The 24,419-nt window shown below is 37.0% G+C and overlaps 1 protein-coding gene across 3 annotated transcripts in view; it reads right to left on the reverse strand.

Annotated features, from left to right (window-relative positions):
- SMAP1 (small ArfGAP 1) overlaps positions 1-24,419 on the reverse strand; it is a 91,050-nt gene that overhangs the window by 50,106 nt on the left and 16,525 nt on the right. For all 3 annotated transcript variants that reach the window (XM_041410683.1, XM_041410682.1, XM_041410681.1), the window contains exons 2-4: positions 14,066-14,199; positions 13,313-13,398; positions 10,272-10,347 (exon numbers count right to left, since the gene is read on the reverse strand). In XM_041410683.1, coding sequence (XP_041266617.1) covers positions 10,272-10,347; positions 13,313-13,398; positions 14,066-14,199 — 296 coding nt within the window. The remainder of the gene's footprint in view (positions 1-10,271; positions 10,348-13,312; positions 13,399-14,065; positions 14,200-24,419) is intronic.

The raw sequence follows: 24,419 nt of genomic DNA on the forward strand, positions 1-24,419 counted from the left end.
GTTTGGAGTTTTTTCATTCTTTTGTATAATTCAGATTTTAGGAGAACTTATGCTTGAAGCTTGATTGCCCCCACAGGTGAACAGCAGGTAACAGTTACAGAAGGCAGAATTTCATTTGGGGGTTAGGAAGAAAATCAGCACTGTAGGTGTTTGTCAATTTCCATCCTCCCATAATAGTTCTTAATCTCCAAATCCTCTTCATAATATAAAGGATTATCTAACCTAGAAGAAGGTAATTCTACGAAGGCCTGAAAGCAATTATTATAGTTTTGCCAATCAAGTAATGGAATCACAGAACTAATGAAGAAGTGTCATGCAAGCTGTCAGACAGAGTTGTGAGACAGAGTGAAAAGCAGTTGCTGTCTAGCCTGGGATATGGAACAGGATGTACAGGTTGAGAAATGCCCAAGCATAATGTTTAAAGACAACCAGCATCACTACAATCACTTCAGGCAAAAAAGAGCACTTGAAAGCACACTTCACACACGCAAATATTCAACTAAGCCAGAGAACAAAAGACATATGAATGAAGCTAATCTTTAAGAAAAAACACATTACAATGTATAAAGAACAGATTAAGTTTACAAAATGAAAGCAACAGTACAAGGCAGAGCTGCTGAACAGCTTTATCACCACTGCATCGTGTTGAATTTGTTATCTACCAGGCTGCACCAGATAAGGAAAGCTGAATGAAAAAATAAAATCAAACCGAGTGGCTAGACAAAGCTAAACACATAAATACTGTCTACCTAGAATTTTGTAAAGACTTTGACATCATTTTCCAGAGCATTCTCCTGGAGGAACTTGCTGCTCATGGCTTAGACAGGTGCACTATTCTCTGGGTACACAGGGGCTGCGTGGCCAGGCCCAGAGAGCAGTGGTGGAGTCACAACCAAAGAGTGGCCTGTCACTAGTGGGGTTCCCCAGGGTTCAGTACTGGGGCCAGACCTGCTTAACATCTTTCTTTATGCAGGATCTGGATGAGGGGATGGAGTGCACCATCATTCAGTTTACAGATGTTACCAAGCTGGGTAGGAATGTTGAAGGACAGGAAGGCTTCACAGAGGGATCTGGATAGGCTGGATCAATGGCCTGAGACCAACAGTACAAGTTTCAACACGATTTCAACACATTTCAACATTCCTTTTCCTGGGGGAAAAGGATCTGGCAATACTGGTTGACAGCCAGCTAAATTTCTCCATGAACATCCAAAAAGCAATTTCCAACCCTCTTCCAGAATCCAAGTGAAAAAGCACACACTGATCTACTCTGACAACATGTTTGCACTATGCTCTGAAAAGCAGTCAACTAAAGACATCTTTGATTATTGGCACCTTAAAGTATCAAATGGTGACCACTGTAACTAATCATACATACTGCCAGCAAAAGAGTAAAGTTGGGTGTGCATTACCAATGTACTGCAGAATGACAACTAGCATATAAATACGTAATTTAAACTTTTAACTTTGGAGCAGTTACATCTTTTGATTAAGAAATTCGGAGTTGCCTAAAACAAAGAATGATGGCAAGGAGCTCTCTCAAGTTTTCACATTTCTCCACAAGATTTTGATCACATTTCAGACCAGAAGACTTGCAGTCATTTATTTTTTAGCAATTCTTGAATCTTCTTCCATTGTTTGTGTTTTGTGACTCCTTCTTAGAAAGAGGTTACAGCAAAAATAACCATTATGCACAATGAAATTCAATACTCTCTTTAAAGCATCTGGGACCTTTAGTGCTGAGCAAGAAATTACTTACGCATGCAACAGTACTCTAAGATTTCAGTTTCACCTGTGCTCACTGAGAAACCCTTTGGTGCATAAAAAACGTAAGATCAGAAAAGAAAGAATCTGCAGATTTACAGCATTAGTCCAGTTCCCAGCCCCTTTTACATGTGAATGTGTTACCTGTCCCCATTTTCCTCCCTAAAACACTTCTGCATTACCTGTTATTACTTAGTGGTGGGACTACCCAAATACATGCTAAGTACAAACAGCAGTTGGCCCAATGTCTTGATGTAGTCTGTTGACCAGACTACTATTCCAAGTAAAAAAAAGTAAGCTTTAAACAAGAACTAAATGAAGTTATCAGAAAACATGACATACAAAAACTAAGAATGATTTTACTTTAGTTTAATTTGTACTGACATGTTTGTGATGCTATGTAACAGTCACACAAACTATGTGTGACTATCAGTCATAAGGTGCAAGTACTTCATAAAGTTTTCACCTGCTTTTATTTGTAGTTTTTCCAAAATCCAGCATTGTTGTAATACATGCCATTATTCAGCTTTTTATTAAAGAGGATTCAAGTTGAAGCCTACAAGTTATAAGCCTACACTAAGCTTCCATTTAAATATGAAATGCAGGCTGCTATCACGCAGAAGATTCAAGACATTAAAGAATGAATGTGTTATCAAACAACTCAGGAAGTCTGCAGCTGAACCAAATACAAAAGTGCCCTCGAGTGGCCAGTTTATACACACACAATATGCAGGGAATTAGCCTAAATGAAGAGGACTATTCTGTTTCATTAGACAGGTCGTAAGTTTAGCTGCTACATATGTTTTTCGTTTTTCAGCAGACTTTTGACTTTATTACTATGTATCTCCAACAAATGACAATACTAAAATCAGTAATTTATCTTAAAGTAGTAGCAATTATAGACTGCTAGTAGATGGATATAATCACACAAATCAATTGCTTGACATTTTTTTAAGAGGTCTATTCTTGGAATACTGCAAGGAGTATAAGAATATTAATGTACTATTAATAACACTTACCTATGAATTTTTGGGAGTTCTTAAGGCTAACTGGCAAGGCATTTTTCTAAATGCTTATGCTGGTTTTGGTTGGGGTAGAATTAATTTTTTTCACAGTGGCTAATACAGGGCTGTGTTTTGGATCTGTGCTGAACACAGGGCTGACTAATTATAGATATTTTTGTTATTGCTGAGCAGGGCTTACACAGAGCCAAGGCCTTTTCTGCTTTTCGTACTGCCAGCCTGGTGAGGAAGCTGGGGCTGCATGGGAGGTTGGGAGGAGACACAGCCTGGACAGGTGACCCAGACTGACCCAAGGGATATTCCAGACCATGTGACATCATGCTCAGTATATCAAGTGTGGGGAAGAAGGAGAAAGGGGGACATTTAGAGTGATGCCATTTGTCTTCCCAAGTCACCATTACACAAGACGGCTGAACATCTGCCAGCCCATGGGAAGCAGTGAATTAATTCCTTGTTCTGCTTTGCTTGTGTGTATGTGCCTATTTAGCTGTCTTTATCTCAACCCACAAGTCTTCTGTTTTTTACCCTTTTCAATTCTCTTCCCAATCCTACTGGTGGCAGAGTGAATGAGCAGCTGTGTAGCCCTTGGTGCTGACAGGGGTGAAACCACAACATTCCCCTATTCCATGCTGTAACACTGGACATCCCTAAGAGAGATCCAGAGCCCCGTATTTCACAAAACAGAGCAGTGGTTGGCTATGAAAGAAGTCACTCTTCTGTCAATATTGTGAACACTCAGCACTCCTCCATCTCTTCAGTTACCATCTAATTACAGGAATAGATGAAGCTTATGCATGAGCCAGTTGTAGTTCGTGCAGAGCTATAGATGTTTGTAACACTTACATTAAACATAGACACAACTATACACTGTTCTGGGAAATACAGATATGTTTAATAGACTCAAGAACAAAATATTTTTTCACAACACTAACCCAGAACATCCATACCTATTGTTGCCCACTTTTTTTTTAGATTATTTATTTTCTCCTTTCGACAACCACCTCTGTGAGATATTACAGAGAGTCACCACGGCTTAGATAAATGTTGACACTGGATAAACAAAACAGATGCTTTTAATCTCTTACTGAATTGCCTTCCATTTCTCCTGTCCAGCCTAACCAGTGTTTTCTTCATTTGTTCCAGGGAAAATTGTCTTTAGCGAGAATTTCCCTGCACTTCAGAACAACACCTTCTTTTCCCCTAAGTGGCTTGCTCTGCTGCATGCAAGATCATTTACATTTTCATGATCCATGTTAACTTGGCAAGGTAGTCACTAGAGATTTCATCTTTGGCAAAGTTTTGTTTACTTGGACATAGCAACTTGTAGCTATGTGATCCAGCTGTGTGAAGTACTTATGGAAGTGGGGAAAACAAGACCCTACATGTGGGAGCTACTCGGAATGCAGTTGGCTTACTGAAAATCCAGTCTGGCTTCTCCAACTCCTTAATTTATTCCACTTAAGTGCTGCTGAAGGGCTGTCACTTGTGGTACACCCAGGCACTGATACTGGGGCAAATACTATTTAACTTCTTCAGTAATGAGCCACGCAGTGGTGCAGAGTGCAGGTTTGCAAAGGGTACAAACAGGAAGAATGGTTCATGCACTAATACAGCTGCACTGCCATTCAGAGCGGCACTGACAGGATGGGCCATCAGGAGTCACCTGACGCTCAAAGGAAAGCTCCAAGCCTTGCACCATACGGCGGGGCAGTAACTTCATGTGCCAGTATGGGTTCAGTATCAAGTGGATGGAAAGCAGATTTGCAGAAAAGGACCTGGAGGTCCTGGTGGACAAGCTGGACAAGAGCTTCCACTATGGGCAATTCTGGACTCACAAATACAGGAGAACCAAGGGCACACTGAAGCAAGTCCAGCAAAGACAAACTAAGATGATCAAAGGACTGGAGCACCTTTCAGGCAAGGACAGGCTTAGAGAATTCAGATTGTTTCGTCTGGAGGAAAGAAAACTGGGGGGTGGGGAATGAGCAGGGAACAAAGACTAAGGCAGACAGACAGTTGCCCGTGACACCCAGAAACAGGACCAAGAGGCACTGAACATAAACTGAAACACAGGAAACTGTATTGAAACATAAGAATAAATTTATTTCGTTCTTTTATTGTGGAGGTGGTTGAATACTGGAATGGACTGCCCAGAGACATCTTGGAGTCTCCAGCCCTGAAGACATTCAAAATTCAATTGTATATGAGACTCAACAACCTGTTCTAGCTGACCCTTACTTGGAGCAGAATGAAGTCCAAGGATTGCTTCCAATCCTAGCTATTCCGCAAATCTCTTAGTTTAACCCATTCTAACAAAATTATCTTGAAAATAATTTACCCTGCTTTCCCTACCCCTGCCTTCCAGTCACAATTCTTGTAGTCTATTTCAGTGCTCCCTATCGATACCTATCTTGACTAGCATATTTTAAAAATACTTCCTATCAGTTGATTCCAAAGTTTTTCATAGACCACAAAAACCCCAGTAGGTTTACTGCACTTTTGGGAGGGGTAACTGGTAACCACTCCCTCCACAATAATGACTGAATGCTTCTGAATGCTGGCTACTATAAACTGAAATGTTCATGTGCCCTTTCATATCCCAATTTATTTATCTTAAGATACCTACCTAACATATTTTAGTGCAGTAAATGTATTATAGGTTTCATCTCCTTTAAGATAACTTTCTGGAAAGTGTGCCATCACAATCTTTAAATGCACATCACATTTTAGCCAGTTGCCTAAGTTCATACTTCTTAAATTATACACAATGTCTTAAGAAAACATGAAAAATGTAGACCCATAATTCTTTTCCTTCAGTGAACTTAAGAGTTACATGAAATTTCTGCTCCATACATAATTCACATCCTTTCTTAAATACAGAAACTTCATTTCCTATTCTCTAAACATTGTCAGGATGCGATAACATATTCCCACTTCATGTAGTGGAATAGATTGTACCAGTTCATAATTTTTGAGACTGAAAGTATTTGAAATCTACTTCAGCTGAATCATCATCCAACTTGAATAAGCTGATTCCTACATGCATTCTCCTATATACTTATTTTTATTAAAAGCTGTAGAGATTGTTTATGATGATACCTACATAGCTAACCATTATCCTCTCAACACAGTGACCTCACTGCTTTTCCTTATTACCTGTAAGGCATAAGGGTCATTGTATTAGATAAAAAATAACCAATAGCTGAAGAAATATTGTCTTTTTACAGGTTTTATATTGCATGAAAGAGGAGGTGCTAATTTTTTTTTTTTAATTGAGAAAGTATGACTGTTTCAAACTTGATTTCCTGAATCTCTGTGCAGCTTTAGTAAGCTTTTAACTTCGCAGCATATAGATAGTGTCAAATTCAATTATTAGGGTTGTGAACCAGAAAAAAACTTCTTTAGTGAGGTCCTGTGTCTCAAGGAATAACCCCAGCAGTTCTTACTATATATGCTAGAACAGCACATTCTAGACAGATTTTACTCTTTCTGGAAGCTTGGTTCTAAAAATTACAAATTTCCTCTTTATTTATTGAAAAACTGTAATCATCTACTTCAAAGCTGAAGCCCTCTAGGCCAGTAATTTTGGAAGATCCTTAGTAACTCCACAAAACCTAAAACAAGGATTTGCCACTTCTCTTGGCCACTAAGATGATAAGCCTCATTAACAACTATTCCTCCACATTACCAGTTGCATAGCTGTGGTAAATATTTGGGACTCAATACAGAGATTGTCAGTCAAGACGAATATTCTGTTCAGACATTACTTTCATAAAACACCACATTCCAGAGCAGTTCTCCATGGCTCATTTGTGCCTCACTTATATTTATTGCTACCATTCTGAAAAAGTCCATCAAGTCATTTATTTAAGCACACAAGTTCAGATTCTTGGGGAAAGGTGTTTGTGTAATTGCAAGCTGTGCTCTTTTAAGAGTGTTCCAGGAGGCAAACTAAAGGAGCATAAGCAGTTTAATGAGAGTCCAAAGCAAACAAAAGGTTTAACAGTCTTCAGGACTAAGGTGGTTACAGATGAAACTGTTCTGCATCCTTTACCCTTTAGTTCTAGGATTGCTGGGTACAAAAAAAACCTTATGACAAATATAAAAGGATTTGAGGGTGCTGCAAAGTGATGATCAAGTACAATTCTGAAATGGAACGATATTCCCAGTTTCATGTCTGTACTACCTGGATGATAGTTTTATCATCCAAAATCACCTCTTGTGACTTGACCTATGGCAACTGTCTGTTGCTAAATACAGAAGCAATGCAAGCTCCCACTTGCATTTCAGAAGCTTTCAAGAATAAATGAAGTCAAAAAGCACAGCATATTGCACAGGAAACTGTTCTTGTTACTGTGACTTAGATGCACCATTTATAAAGATGCCCTAATTGTTTCACTGCTATTTGAAGTTCAATTTATTGGATTCTATGCGATACTTTACACCATTCATAGCTTATGAATGCCTAAAAATAGAGAATGAGGTCTGGCAGAAAATTAATTCCAGGACAATAGCATTATGTTGAAGATATTTAAAATACATTTACTTGCCAACAGCTGTTGCTGCTCCTAAGCTGATTATTCAAAGAACAAAACCAGTTCTTTCCAATAAACAATATCACATCCCATGTGTTATTCACAGGACAAACATACATACATTGTTCCAGGGTATTAGCCTCTGAGGTCTTTCTGTAAATTAGCCATAAGCCTGCACTGGGTCTAAGCAAGAAAATGAGAGTAACTATTTACTGATAACCTACTTAAAACAGCTGAGTAAATTACACCACACATTTAGTCCTGAACAGTGATACAGAACAAGCATCTCACATTTTCCCAAAAATGACAGATCAGAAAACTGAGATAATATACATTTTAGTAGATTTAGAAGATTTTTCAAGTCCAGTTGCTTTCAGTCAGCATTAGATTATTCTAATGTATATTTGATTTCTACTTAAATGCACTATTCTATTTAAAATGTAACTAGCCAATAAAATCACAGTTTTTGCCCACACCTTTATTCTTCTTCACTTTTTAGTGAACAATGAAAAAAAAATTCATTTTTGCATATTTATAGTCTGCATGTTTGATGGCAATACTGGCCTCTGCACTACCTAATTTCTTTGTTATACTGTGCAACTCGAAAAAACAAACTTAGTAATACAACAGTCTTGTCAGAGAACAAAAGATCTTCTATACTTAAGAATAATAAAATAGAAGATTTGCAAAAAAAGACATTTGTAACTCATTGTAACAAATGAATCCTGACAGTCAAAAACTGAACCTTGATATATACTCCTGGGCTTCAACACACAGAACACATTCACAGAGATGTACTGGTAGACAAACTTGAAAAGCTTATGAACCCACCAAAATAAAACTAAGAGAAATATTGTACTGCATGTTTTAAAATCATCTATTCAAAAACAACTGCTATGCTATGGGAAGCTTTTACCATGAGCAACTTACAACCATGGATGAAACCTGGGAAAACCCTTTAAATTTTCATATGCCATTCTCAGTGAAATTACCACATTAAGGAAAGTGACCCTTAGGCATTGCAACCCTCTTTTTGCACTTCTGTATCACCTGCTTATACCTAGAAGGGATTAATTTTAAGAAAAGACATGATATGTATGCACCTCTAACTTAAATTAGTCCTAATCCAAGCTGAAGGCATTTCCATTTCAAACGAGATAATAAAAAGTGTGCTAAAAAGCTCACGTGTCCCACCATGAATACTAATTTTGATAAAAAATAGGGTACAAGATGCTCTTAGCAAATGTAAGTACAGTAAAGAAATTTTCCAGAAGAGCAGAAATGCAGAGTACCAGACAAGCAGAATGGAGGCTCAGCTTCACCTTTTCTTCTTCTTCCTTGTCCAGGCACAGGCCCAGTAGAAACACAATCATTGAACACCAGCTGCAGCACTACAGGCACACATGAGCTGGGCCAGGGCCAGAGCCAGGGAAGATAACCCAGCACAAGCATCAGACAACAACTGTAGGTGCTACACTAGTGCAGCTCATTTACTATCATGTACTTTTAGGATCTGCCATAACTGTGACTAGAGATTGTCCACCTCAAACCTGATGCCTTGTGGTCTTCAAGAAACACAGGTGACTCTGAATGTGTATGACTCATCTATTGGTAAAATGTTGTATGATCATATTTTGTTCCCAGAAAGATTATGCCATTTACACTAGTCAATGAAAGAAAAGCACAAGTAGGAACAAAGTACTCAGCAGTAACATGTATGTATCTCTTCAGCTCGTCTGGAGTCTATCCTTGCTATGGCAGGTGAGTCATCTTACTCTGCAACATGATAAAGCAAAATCTCCTTCTGATTACTCCTTCAAACATATTAAGGCAGGAGTCAACTGCCACATTAGACACCAAGGTTCTCTGTTTAGAAAGATCTTGAGTGTCTTTAGAACTTTTTTTAAGAAGTATAATTTTAAACTCTTCTTCCTACTTTCTATTTTGGAATAAAAGTAAAGAAGGGTAAGTGATTTGTAATTCAAACCACAATAGTATTTTATGTCTTAACAGAAGCAATTTTCCCCCACTTCAACAGTACTTAATGAAATACTCTTCTGTACTTCCCAGGTTTGATTTTTTTTTACCCTTCTAAAATGAAACCATCATTCAAAGATCCATTTTCTCAAATGGGAAATGAAGCATCAACTCTCATGCTTTACACCTACACTTGTCCCTGTAAAAGTTCACTGCCTATTAAGGCAGAGTAGAAAAGCTAAGTACTAGGCCTTAACAGTTAAAGCAGGTACATAGCTGTGTATGTTTATGCATAAATACAATTATATAATGAAAAATGTATGAACTAGATGATGTATCCCAGAAATAGATGTATCAAAAAACAAACAAACCTAAGAAGACTCTGAACGTCAGTAAAGGTTCAAATTCTCCAAGCTCCTTTGCTGGAGAAGCACTCGCCAGCTCACTGTAGTGAACACACAGCTACAGGATTTAACAGCATCGTTAAATGCTCATCGTGCTGCCTGTGTTTGGCACCACAGTGCACCTCACCACAAGCAACAGCCTGGAATTCAGCAGAAGAAGGGCTCAAAACACCCTAGGATTCCTCATCAAGGTTTACAGAGAATAAGGGAAGACCATGTCACCATAAATAGTAATCCTATCTTACCCCTGTAACATGGAAAAAGATAAATAAAAAAGACTCAAACTGTACTGTTAAAGAAACACCCATGAGTGAAAACCACAAAATAAAGGATCATAAATAAGCTACCTGTTGGATCATAATGCTTTGCTGATATAAATGTAATAGACAACAGAGGTAAAACTTATGGAACCTAGGAATAGTCTTCAAAAGATAGAGAAAAAAAGCACATAGCCCTGAGTCAAAAGGTTTTCAAATGTAAAAGACATTTTAACATGCATAATGTTTGCTACATTTCTCTTACATAGCTTTCAAAAAAAGGTGACAATTCTTGGTTAAAGTGTTTACTTACATTGAAGGCATTAACTGCATTTTTATCATAATACTTCTTCTTTTCATACTTATCCCTGATGAAAAATTCCACAGCTCTGGAAGTAGCTAGTTTAAGGAAAAAAAGCATTCATATAAATAGTAACATCAACCACTCTACACAGAACAACTGCTGCTGCAATGCCCAAAGTGAGCTTCTTTGTACTACACAAAATTAATCAGTTTAATCTCTGAAGAAAACAATATGACAGAGTATAAGTAACTCAGTGTTTCATATATAGGACATTTTCACCTGGTATTTATAACCTACATGGCTGTAGGACTGAAAATACCTGAACAATGGTACTCATATATGGTAAATAATTATAGTTCACCATCTTAACTTGGGAAAAAATACTTTCCCTTCATAAAAGAGGTGAAATGTATGTACCTGTTCTCTGATTTGCATGTTATACCATTTATCAAATGCTGATCATAAACATTTCTCCGACATCACTAAGTCCTCCATGAGAGTCTCCTGTTAAAACAAACATCCCTGTGGAAGGAGAAAAAAAGCCAAAACAACTAATGATAAAGATGGAAATAGCAGCAAGCATATTTCTGTAGAAAACCACAACTGACAACTCAGTAGCTCAAATGCAAAAAAGACAGCCAGTTGTTTTCCTTAATTATTCTCTCAGCTTCATAAAGCAGCTCATCCAAAGCAGTGTGAATACTTTACATTTAGTAAAGCTGGCTCTCTAGGATCTGAAGAATAAATTTTAACTACTTTGTCCAGCAATGTGATTATCCATTCAAAAACTGATACTGCAACTGTGGAAGCTCAGACTCATTGCGTCAAAAACTTCCAAAGCATTTTTCCTCAATCGATGGAAAGATATCCTTAGCTCCACATACTGTGTCCTAAGATTAACACTGAATTCAGAGCACTCAGTCCCTTCATTCTGTGCATCAAATTCTATTGTCAAAAATCATAGTTTCAAACTGTATGCCAATGTCACCTGAAGACATAAAAGTTACAAAAGTTTCATAAAAGTTACAAAAATCAAAACACTGCTTTGTACCTCTTTCCAAATACATATAAATTGCAAAGGGCATCCTGAGCCCTTTGAAGGTACAACTGCTTAGTGTTAGTGATAGTGTGAAAAAATTATTTACTTGGAAATAATTTGTTATTAGAAAAAACATTTTTCAACAGAAAACTAAAGCTGCCATACAAAAAAAAAAAAAAAATCACAATGATCCTAAAAGTTAGTTTTTACACTACTACAGCATCCCTGCCAAGTACCAGGGAAAGGGAAAAAATGCTTAGAAAGGTCACTCTTGTAATTATGAAGCAGAAATGAGGAGGGATCTTTAGCAATAGATTTTGGGCAGCTCCCACAAACACATTCCTCCTGTGTCTCCACTTTACTACCTTACAACTAGAAGTATATTCTAGTGCTACAGGAAGTTAAACACTAATATAGATGAACATATACAAAATTGATTACATGCAAAATATTTTCACATTTATCCAAAAGAATGTTCAGAATATAAGAATATTCACAAGCAGAACATTGATTACATACTAAGCACCACTACTATTTTGTATTGATACAATGGGCAAATAAAAAAGGCAAAAAACATCCATAACACAACAGCTTGTCATGAATACCAAGTAGGTAAGTAGCTGCCAAAATTATGCAAAAATTGAGCAATAAATCAGAAATTGTTGCAATCACCTCTCACGGCAATACAGTGTTAATAAAGAAAACACAGGCAATGAAGTATATTCAGTTGACTAAGTTCACCTGTTAGCCTACAACTATTCAACAGCAATTAATTCAAGGCATACAGTGTGAAAAAAAAAGAATTATTTCAAAAGTCTAAAAATTAGACTTTTGGTCTGATCTGACAAGAAAACCTTAAAGCATTATTACTTCTGTAGTAGCACCAATGAATTAAAGTTAGCTGCAGCAAAAAAAAAATACACATCTTCAAGATCCATTTTTGAGTACGTTTTAGTCAAAATATTTCGATCATATGGCTAAAATAAAGTTACAGAATATTGCAGCTGGAATACTATGGTGCTATGTGATTCTTTTCTTATGAGGATGTATGTTTAATGCAAAAGCTACTAGAATATGAAAAAAAGTATCTGTTCTGCTCCAGTGCATTTTTTAATGAGGAGTCTAACTTGCCCCAAAAAAAAAATAATCTTCTGTTATAACATATCGAGTGTAGTATCTAATAAACAGAAGAACCAGAATCATCTTTGCATATAGCAAATTTAGATCAAGTTACAACTAAGTCTGTTTATCAGCTCCTGTAGCTGGGGAAAGACGCAGCCCACTTACGAGTAGGTGTTTAGGATCTCATTATAACCAAAGAGTTACAATAAGATCAGGTGAAGCAAATCCTACCTAAGGAGTAACTTCATTAAATCAAGAAAAAAAACCCCCAGATCTAAATTAATGCCATTATGTATTATCCTAGTGATTCATTAAAGATATTTAATGAGAAAAGTTATTTATTGCCAGCAGACGTTTTTTCTTCCAACCCTTCCCATCCAGGTACACAGTGACAACCACACACAAACACAACTGGTAGCCCTGAGAGAGCTTGGGTTTATTTATGTATTCCCATACTAGTCACTTAGAGAAAGAAATCCATGCTTTACTCGAGTAAGTTGCAATGGTTTATTTTACTGTACCATTCAGCTCATTATTTCCTGATCAAATGCTTCTAAACTTCAGATGGCAGTTACTCAAGACAAAGAAAATATTCAAGAGCTTTCCAGTATCATTCTAACTTCCTACATATAGGGAATTTATGAAGTCACCTCCTCTGAAAGCAAAAATAAATGGTGCTTGCCAAATCTCATTACGAAGTAGATTTGCTATGACTGAAGTAATTTAAATCTTTTCTGAACTGTTCTCAACTTCCACTGTCATTTCTCATACAACAATATCAATGAAATAAATAACATAAGCTGACAAATGTAGCAGTTCCTTGAAACAGTCATAACATCTCAATTGCATTAGAAGTCATTTCAATGTGAAAGCCAAAACAAAAGGATACTGATCTGTTTGAGGTCTCCGGAAGTTCTCTGGCAGATTAGCTTCATAGAGTAGTCTTGCTTTAGTATTTCCCATTTCCTGCATGCACTAGGGAAAAGTGGTAGAAAACAGTTAGTTCATGTCTGTGTACAGTTAAACTCTGAAACAGTCAGAATGCTACTGTGGAGTGCTTAAATGCCATTACAAGTTTTTAACTTGGAGACTGCCCTGTTGCCATAGGTACAGGAAGGCTGCCAGCCCAGACTTGATGGACAGAGCTAGCAACATGGATCCTGTTTGCAGTGTAAACTAACCCATCCGAGGAAAGACAAGCTTTGATCTCTCAGAATGGCTCTTCAGACCAGGAAGACAAGGAGTAATGGCAGGAAGAGGCTTCAGAGTGGAGCATATCTGGAAGAGTCAGCGCTTGATACACCAAAAGAACACAAACATGCATCACACAGATATGTGAGTGCTACTGTCCTGTTCCTTACAACACTTTTTCTAGATACAACCAAGAAGTAGCTTTCAGAGTCCCTGGGGTAAGGTAGAATATCTCTAAAATTATACAGAGAGGTACAACAACTTCGGAAGAGGTACAACTCTTCTGAAGAGAGTTTTATGAACTTAGGCTCACTACAGCAGAAGTATGATAGATGCAAAAGCTAATAGGATTGCTAAAACATGTAAGCAGGGCATAATGATAAATGCAAATCCTTTCACAAGTATTCCTGACATCCCTTCCAAACTGGAAACATATTTGAAGATATCTTACCTGTATTTGCTCTGGCGTCCATTGATCCAAGTTGACAGACTTGACCCTTGATATATGAACCCCAAGATTTCGATGTATTCCAGCACATCTGATGCAGATAAAAACACCAGTGTTCCAAGAAGCCCATCTTGGTCCTAAAAGGAATGGCGAAATAAATCAATTATTTTCAAAATTCCATATACTATGAGGATTTTCTCTGGCCTAATTCTATACCGACAAAACAAACAGGCTTGAATAAAGGTTCACCTCTGCCTCTAGAATATCTATCACTTTTAACAATTTCCAGTGTTAATAATTTTATTCACAGATTTCTGCTTCTAAATAATGTCACAAAACATTAACTAGTCAGATTTATCTACAAAGTTCTATGTTGTGTCCACCTCCCCACCTCCAAAACAATACAACAAACAAACTTTCTAAAGCTGACTTACTAGCAACAAGATTTTTCCTTGCATCTTGAATAATCTTTATGGCTATGTCTCAGATGAAGCATCAACAGAAGAAGTAGAAGTTGCTCCTTTTTTTCCATTTAAAAGCTCCTTAAGACATGCATCAGTACTTAAATTAACTGCAGAGCAATCTTGTATTAATGCAACAAATACCTCATATAGCACAGGCTCTACAACAGTAGCATGCAAGCTCTTAGGAAATGCTTATACAGAGATTTGCAAAACCAACTGCATAAAAATATGCATCTGAGAATGATGGAAAACTGATTATGTTCAGTATCCTTGATTTCTAAACTACCATTTACAGCCAAATGTATTTTCTAACAGAATCAGGTTGATTTAATCATTGTTTCTCAACTGTGCTGGCATGTTGAGATAGTTAAAGTATGCTGGCCTGAATTACCACGGTGACACTTAATATTCATTCTCTAATTAAACACATGTACATAATTTTATTCCAGCCCTGTACATCACTGTTGTTAAAAGTACTACTTTGAAGTCCATCTAGTTCTGAGCTCTAAGGAGTTAAAAGATTAAATCATTACCATCAAAATCAAGCAGGCATACTGAAGAGTTGGAAAACATTTCAAGCAGTTATTTTCTGCTTTTGTATGACAAATGTGCCCGATCACTTCTGCAACAGCAGTTGTTTGCATTTCAAAATCAATATATTGTATGAACAGTTTCCCGGGACCTACAGAAGAGCTTTATGCTTCCCTCTCCTGATCTTTTGCTTAGGACTGTGTTGGTGTGACCTGGCAAACATCCACAGAGCTGCTCATTCACTCTCCTCTTCTACAGGACAGGGAGAAAAAAGCAAGAAGGTGACAAGTCTTGCAGACTGAGATAACAGTTTTATGAGTGAAGCAAAACTGCAGACAAAGGGAGGAGAAAAAGAAAAGGAAGGATTTCTTCATTACTTCCCACAGCCAGGCAGCTGTCCAGTTACTTCCTAGAAAGCTGTGCTTCAGTACCCACAACATTTGTTCTGGACACCACTATAAGCAAGATTGTCCTTTCTTCCTTTCCTTAAGCATTTGTTGCTTGAGCACTTTATCGCATGGCATAGAATGATCAATTCCAGTGAGCAGACATCTCAGCTGTGCTTCCTGCCCACCCACCACTCAGCCTTCCCCTTCTCTGGGGAACAGAACAAGAAAAGTTCTGATAGTGTTTAAGCACTGTTCAAGCAACAGCCAAAACAAGGAAGCAGGAGAAATCCTTTCAGTTAGACTCCATTCCTTAGAATTATTATTTGAAAATCCCAAGACACATTCACAGATCCCCACATTTGCTGCAAGAAGCACTACTCTTACTAGTGGAAATACTAGCAATATTTTGGGTAATCACTTGCTTTTAATTTATCTTGCTCAATATTTGAAAAAGTCAGAGCACTTGATGTCCACTGCTTGACCTTTAAGACAAATTTCATAATCATTAAAATGACTGGCAGCTTTCAAAGTAAGTACTATTATGACAAAATTAGATTTCAAGGGTGAAAAGACCTAGGAATTACTCATCAAAACTAATACATCTTTTCCCACATGGCAATTTTATGTTACAACTACTACTAGTCAGGTTAGAATGGTGAGACTGTTTGCACTGTCTTAAACACTTCAACAACTAGCAACCTATTGATCTGCCTTTTTATTTCCCCCTATAAAACACTACAGACACAAAATACTCACTCTTACACTTGGTAGACCTATATTATGGGAAGGCCTCACTTAAAATTTATACCACTTTTAGTTTTAGCACTCCAGGATAGAGTTTTACAGGTCATTTACCTCAACCTATTAATCAAGTTTCAGCTAAAATAGTGCACCAGAAGAAACTTAATAAAAAAACCCTCATAGCCATTCCACTAAGGTAGATAGAGTATCTCAGTTTATACAAAAGTTTCATCTAGCCATGACAGTTTAGAAACAAGTAAGAAAGTCTTGTGCACCCAACAGCTTCTCCAGTTTTCCCCTTGAAGTATAACCCATGTGTCTTCTAAAAACTGGAGCCAGTTTTGATCAGGTTACTACAGAGACACAAGGTGTTTAACTATAGTACCTGTGTGCTGCCCAAGTTTTTATCCCTATAGGGTGTTTACACAACCACTATGAACTTTTTACCATGGATGAGTTTGTACAACTACACATCACATGAATTTCCTATTATCCAGGTACTGCTTCAGCTATGAGATCCCAGACAGGCAAATTCTACATTAATGAGACAAGACCAGAAGGAGGACTTGACATGACTCAAGTCTAAACAAATTAAGAGAGATATTATTAATTGTAGTTAAAATATTGAAACTTTGTTAACAAAACTTTGTTAACAAACACTTGAAACTTTGTTAACAAGAAGCAAGACAACTTTTGAAGTAGATGGCTTTCTACTGGAAAAGAGCAGTTTTATATTTTCCAAAAACCTCAAATTTCATTAATTAGTACTTATTTATGAAATAAATTTTGGAAATCAAATATATTTAAGCAATGAAGGAGCAAATTAAACAGTGAAATAACGGGCAAACCTGAGGCCAGACAAAAATATTCATGTGTAACCCCTGAATTTAATTCCGAGTAATGACAATATGCAATATTAAACATTTCAAATGAAAAATGTTTTCATTAATCCAAATCAATCATAACCACAGTTAAGCACTAGGCAAGAGAAGTCAGAAAATATGTTCTGTGTGTTCATCATATACCAACTATGCTTGACTTAACCGAACAGTCAACTAAGGCCTAGGCTGCAAACCTTTCTGTGTGAAAAATGTTCAACAGTAATTTGGAGTGATTCAACAGACAATTTACAGTTTTTGCACATGAAATCAGGATTCTTATTTCTGTACACAGTAAATATTTTGCACTAATAGAAATATTTACAGGTTTCTTTTTGTTGGGTCCTTAAAGGTACATTTGGTTTCCTTTAAAAAAAAAAATTCAAGAGCAATGTGATTTAAGTGATGCACATATTTTGCCTAGCCATTGCTACCCAATTAAGAAGATGAATATTTGGCTTCAGAAATGAAGACTGGACATCAAGAATTTTGGTGACTGCTATTTTATACTATTTAAAACGCCTTTACATGTCATTAGTAACACTATCTTACCTACTGAGAACTGCAGTCAGCCAACAATAACATGAAATACTTGTCATGTGTGATGTAAGTTTTAATAGAATTGGAATTTTGTTCTTCTGAAAGCCATCTGAATTTTACTAGAAGTGCCAATGTGCACTTCAGCAGCTTGCTCCACCATTCTAACATAAAAATATACTTGAAGTTACTTCTTCAGTCATCTAAGATACAGACAACTGCTTGAAAATATTTTCAGTCTCTTTCATCCTTTAATAAAGTTAATTTTAGGAAAAAAGCCATAGGACTGAAAATGACCAATATTTATACTAGACTATGTACTAGAATACTGTGAAGTCTCTGGAACACTGCCCAGCTGAACAAAGGAATAAACTTCAGCAACCCAAAGACAGATTGCTGCTTCCAACAAAAGAATAATTTTATTTTTTTTTTCTTCACGCTAAACTTTCTTTGCCATATTTCTATACATCATCTACTGGTTAGACCTAAATTCCTATTTCAGTTCTTAGCAGGTGGCTGTGAAGGTGTGTGCTGTCTTCCAGAGAAATCATTACAAGATTCTGAATGCATTAGGTCACATACAATTTAAAGAATCCTTAAAATAACGAGGTTAATTTTTTAGGCACACAAGGTTTATTGTGTGTATTTAGTCTTACTGACAACTGCAATTCAGTTGCCTTCATAAAAAGGAGTGATGAATTTTGACTGGAAATTTAAACACAGCACAAATGCAAGTTTCTTGTAAGAGCTAAACAGAAAGGTGGATTTGAGCCATCATACAGCTTCACAAAAATTAATTTGGAGTCTTAGCTATTACATGTTACATCAAAAACACCAAGCAACATTCCCCAATATTGGGCTTAGCTGGGATGGAGTTAACTTGCTGCATTGCAGCTCCTATGGAGTCCTGGTAACAGTAATGCTTTGGCTACAGCTGGACAGTGCTTGCACAGTCAAGGATTGCTTTTCCATCCCTACCCAGCAGGCAGGGAGTGGTGGGCAAGAGGCCAGGAAGGAAGAGTCAGGGACATAAGACTCCAACTGACCAAAGGGACATCACAAATATATATTAGAATTCAATCAGGTGCATAGAAACAGCACTAACTGTGACATATTCGTGGTATTTAAGGAGTCCTTTGCTAGAAACTATTTGGGCCCTAAAAATGAAATAAATACTTAGCCACCAAGAAACAATGTAGCCTGTTACATCTTTAAGTTTTCAGAGGTTTTAGATAACACATGAATTTAAGAAAAATCCTGGAGAGTTTATTTCTAGTTACAGTAGACTTCTATGCCAGTATAGTTATCGTATAGAACCAACATTCTCCCCACTCACAGAAATATCTACAGCTATTAAAAAACTGTGAACATTTTAAAAAACCAACTTCAGCTGTTTAAAAATTAAGCAATAAAGAGCTTGAAGAAATGTACATAATTTTAGATAAAACTCTTCAGATAAGTTGATTTCAAGCCAATTTTTAAATTGCTGAAAAAGTTATCCAATCTCACATGCCATTCTTTCATTCTAAAGTGCACATCAAAGTGTGAATTTTCTGAAAAAGGCATCATTTTTACATACTCTCTGGTGAGGCTAAAGCTTTTCTCTCAGCATATTTCAAAATCTTTCCAACTTTTCCCTCACACTTTCCTTTTTTCAGGATACAATTTTTTGATGACAGATTTCTCCTTCATATTATTTAAGCTGCACTCATATCTTGTACGTGCTTTAAAAAAGCCATACATACGTTCGTGCACACACTCCCATACACCACTTTCTTCTCTGACCCCATTAACTCACTCAGAAAGGACCACATGTTCTGCTCCAGTATTTTAGAAATAAGCTGATTGAAGAAGCCACAATAAAAATTCACACATTGCTGACAAACCCTCCTAATGCACTTCTGCACAATACAACCATCTATTTGTGAGTACAGCTGACAAACATCTTTGGGCAAGAATAATGATGGGAATTGTAATGCTGAAGCTGGTATAGTGCATTTTCAAAGGAAAAAAACCCCACAAAATACATTAGTGTTTGTATGTCCATGATTTAAGTTTTACTCCAACTGCTTAAGTTTTATTTTGCAAAGCACATGCATGGTACTGCATCAGGTACAAAACAAGGCTTACATAGTACAGCTCATTTAAAATGCTGAGGAAAAAGTACTTTTATCAGCATTACAAAAAATGTGAAAGCCTCATATACTAACAGTATATGAATCCAAGCAGCAAATACAGTGTGAAATATTGCTTTAGCTCTCCATTTGATTAGTTAAAAAAATCTTTTAACTGTTTTAAACATCTCAGTCAACACTCCATCCTTTACTCAGCTTCTACCTGCAGTAAGAAATTAGTGAAAAATATTATACACTATCAGGCAAGACTGGGCCAGAGTAGGAGAACCTGTCACATAAACATGCTAGAAAAAAGAAAAAAAAAAGGAAAAAGGAAATTTTAAAAAAGCAAGCGGTGGAGACCAGAGCAAACTAAAAAGAGGCAAAAGAAAATGAAAAGTATTTGAACATGACGTAACTGGGAGACCTCCACAAAAGAGCAAGAATAGGATCACTGCAGATTTGACTGTGAAGTCGAATGATGATTGTTGCTTTCCTTATGACATCAATTCAGATTCCCCTTCCCTCCATCAGTCCCTCACCACCTGTTCAGCCTTCTGTAACTGCAGTTAATACTGAAACACTCCTTTTGCTCAATACAGGTGCTGACCCCTCTCACAAAACATCTTAAGTTATAGAGAACACAGAGGTCTGAATTGGGGTGAAAAAAGCAATCATGAAGCCTTTCAATTTTACACATGTTGTTAAGGGAAGGACAACCATTTTACATCTCAGCAAATAATTCTGAATCCTTTACAATATGTGCATAAAACCAGCTCACCAGGAAACTAGTAAGTTTTGAGACAAAGCTTTAAATGAAAAAAGCTTGTCAAAAGTAGCTTTAAGTACGGTTTGTATGATAGAAGCACATAAACACAAAGCTAGTTTTCACTTAACATTCTTGCAGTTACCAGTTAGAAATTCTATAAAGAAGGAAGCCAAGAATTACACTTAACAGAGTACTAACTTTGCATCTGTAATACTGTCTGTAGCAAACTTATCTTGGACCAACATCTTAAAAAACTTCTGACAGAGTACAATTCCTTTTTTCTCTCAACAACACCCTGCCTGTCCTTTACCCAAAAGTGCAGTGAATTTACTTTAACTCTCATTTGTTTCCTCAAATCCTGCTGCTGTTTGACAGACTTGATTTCCCAAAGAACTAGCTCCATCTTGTGGAACAGAGAATAAACTACAAGAAATTCTACACCTGACTCATCCCGAGTGGTTGTTAGTCAGTTCCCAAAAACTATCACTTTTGGCCAAAGAAAGCCTCAGTCGTTGCATCCATCCAAGCACACCCATGCAGTGCTCTCTCTCTTTGCATTACTCTCACACCCAATTCATACTGCTCAAGTGTTCTGCTACTCGAAATTTCAAACAAGTTAGGAAAGAATATATTTCAAAAATATCTGTAACTTCTCCAAGCTGAGATACAAATAAAGATTGTGAACAGGAGAAAGCACCCTCTCATAGCAGGTAGAGAGAAAAGAAGGAAAAACAAGTAAGCAGCAGTTGTATTTTATGTAATTCAATTCAATACAAGATCAGAATCAACACAAAACAGTCCCTTCTCCAGTGGCTCCTCAGGGAAGAAAAAAAGAACAAGGCAGAGCTTACAGAGATTCCTCCAAGTTACTCTGCTCAAAATATAACACATTAGAGACAGAGATTAAATCAAAATAATACTGAAATGCTCCAAACAAATAATTTGCTATCATGCTTTTTCAGTCTAATCCCGTTGGTTCAAAGACCATCTCTTACTAATTTCATTGGCGGTTGCTTAGCTTTTCACACAAAAGGGAGATCCACCATCTCCATTTCTGATTCACAGACTCCCGGGCTTGATGGGGTGGGGGGACTGAAACAAATCCTTCAAGAAAACAGCACCCACCCACCCCCAAGATGAAAAGCTTAATTGCAATGTTAATGTCCACTGAAAGAGACTTTGTGAATTAAGCAAACCTCTGAAAGAATAAAAGATCTCGCATAAAGATCTTGAAGCAAAGGAAATCATTCAAGAACCACAAGAATCTTTATTCTAGGAAATGTTCTTCAAGGCCCTTGAACCTTAAGTCTTTTGAGACTACTGAGAAAGGACTATTCACTCATCACTTGATCCAGTGAATTAGTTTCTGATTAAACAGAACAAATAGCCTGAAGCATGTTCTCACGTCAGTCACATCTACTCTAACATTAAGCTTAACTTCCTTTACAGTAGAAGAGGCTTCCTTATTTTATTTCCATACCCACACTGGGAAAACTACACAAGCTCAGTCTTGATGTGCTTTTAAGGTGTCAAAATATGCAGCAAAATACTTTTTTATATAAACAAAAGCAACAAAAGGCATAAATGGTAATTAGCAGTCTCTCACAGCTGGCTTAGTACACCTGCGTTCAAAGAGTCAAGACCAGAATTTGAGAACTTAAATTTTACCACATTTAGAAAAGCATGACAGGAACTCAAACAAAAACTGTTTCTAACAGTCTGTTTTCATATTTTTAAATTAAGTCAAACTCAACAGCATGAAATTGCTCTGATGGCAGAAAACTCAAGTACACTGTTCCAGAGCCCAGCTTAATAGCAGCTAGATTCATGTGGTTCAAGGTATACTGCAGGAACAGTGGGAAGACAAGCCTTAGAAGCATTGCTTAGCTATTTTTAACCAGTGTCTCGTAGGTGGTAAAGAGTTTCATGGACAGAATTCCTCAAAGTTTGTCTTTTGGTTTGGATAACCATTTTTCATGAAAGCCATCCAAAAATCCATTAAGTGCAGACCTATTCATATCTCCAAATAGGCTCTGTAGAAGTATCATGAATGAAACTCTTCCCCTGCACAACTATGTCCCACCTCCATAAGAGAGAGAGAGAAATACATATCAGTTATTCCTTCAGCTCACTTATTCACTTCCTTCTGTAGCACCAAAAATTGCTAAAAGCATTTCAAAATTTCAAGGGCTGTATCAAACCTTACCTAGAAAATAAGTACAGTGACATGAATGTTCCTTCAGTTCTATGTTTAAGCCACAAAATCAGGTGGCTGGCTTCATAGCAACTTTATTCTGGGATGCATCCAAGTAATTTCAAACAGCAAAAGCTTTATACAGAAAATTAAGTGTGGAATATGCAAGTGCAGCTTGTAAATCAGAAGACTGACTGGTTACATTAGCTATCAGAGATACACAGGTAATGTCAGTTTATTCTTGAAATGAACAGGTCTTTCTTTTGTCTAACAGCCATTTGGCACAAGCAATCTAGTAAGATGACAAGGTGAAAGCATTTTGTTTTGCCTTATTAATAAATTCCTTTTCCAAAATAAAGTAATTTTATCAAATATTAGGTCATTACAGGACATAAAAGCTAAGTTGTGAAATAAAATACAATATTTATAGTTCATCGTAAAGTTATATACACAAATACACAGTTGATCCCTCCTCATGTAAATTACAAGAAAAAGGAGATTTTTTTTTGGGGAATTGTTCCCCAAAGACCTCCTATTTATCTTAGAAATCACATGACAGAACTTAAAAAGAACAGCTATTTCATTAAAACACCTATTTTTAATGAAAATATCAGCATAACTGACTGTTTTGCAATGAAATTTGCTTTGAAACCATCTCCCAAAGTTTGCATTCCTGACTTGGAAGTACTTCACACCTCAGATTTCACCCATCCCCACACTAGCCAGGTAAGCAGAATCATAAGCAACTTCTGAACTGCCAAGAGAGCAGCTCCTGACCCTTGGCTGGCAACCACGCCTGGACAGCCTGAGCACATGTTGGTGACTGTACAGGGAGAACAGATGCACAGCACACAGCACACAGCCACAGCACTCCTACCAGCCTTGTGCATGCTACAGCACCCTTTGGAAAGTAAAGCCGGTGCCCAAGTATCAGAGATGACAGGGGTGCCAACCCTGGTACATTCAATAACCTAACAGCCTCAGAAATAAAATTTCAATTTGGCTAAGGGGTAGCACTCCAATTTTATCCTGCCTGCTCACTCATGAAGAGAAAGACTGCTTGTGTCAGAGTTCAGGCTGCAAGAATAAGGTGTGCAAGCTGTCATTTCCTGTTAGCAGCATTTGGTGCTTTCTAAAAAAGACAAGGTTATGTAGCATATTACAGTATTAGTAGGAAGCTTCTGGAGCAGGTCTTGACTGCAATTTTTCCCTTGTCAGCAAGGAAATGCTAAACCACTTACTGTTTTAAGTTTACAATTTATATTCCTTTTATATGCAGAAATAAATGGAAAATGGGCAACAGTGAGCTCTTACAAAACGTTTTCATAAGCTGATAGCTAAGCATTAAGTAAAAGCATTGCTGAAAAGAAAAAGAAATTTATAAACCTACACTACTCTGTTAGGATATAACAACCCCTCTGCACACCCAGGCAAAGGATAAAGATTATATAAGCACCTGCTTCAAAAAAAAACCTATTCGGTCAGTAATTGAAGTCCTTCCTTTAACTATGACAAAAACCTCAGAGATAAGATTTGTTTGCAAGACAGGCTTATCATGTAGCCTGTTTGACATAAACAAGAATGAACCTTTCTCTACCAGACATTATCTAGCAATTGCATTAATCAGCTTTCCTTTACCTTTTCCCCCCAAATATAACTGAAGTGATCCTTAAGTCAGCACTCCACAAACTGTACAAGCTCTGTGCAGTCCTCAGTGACTCCAGAGATGTGCTTTCTCAA

The sequence above is a fragment of the Onychostruthus taczanowskii genome, unplaced genomic scaffold, assembly GCF_017590055.1.
Source record: "Onychostruthus taczanowskii isolate IOZ18803 unplaced genomic scaffold, ASM1759005v1 scaffold33, whole genome shotgun sequence".
Taxonomy (NCBI): domain Eukaryota; kingdom Metazoa; phylum Chordata; class Aves; order Passeriformes; family Passeridae; genus Onychostruthus; species Onychostruthus taczanowskii.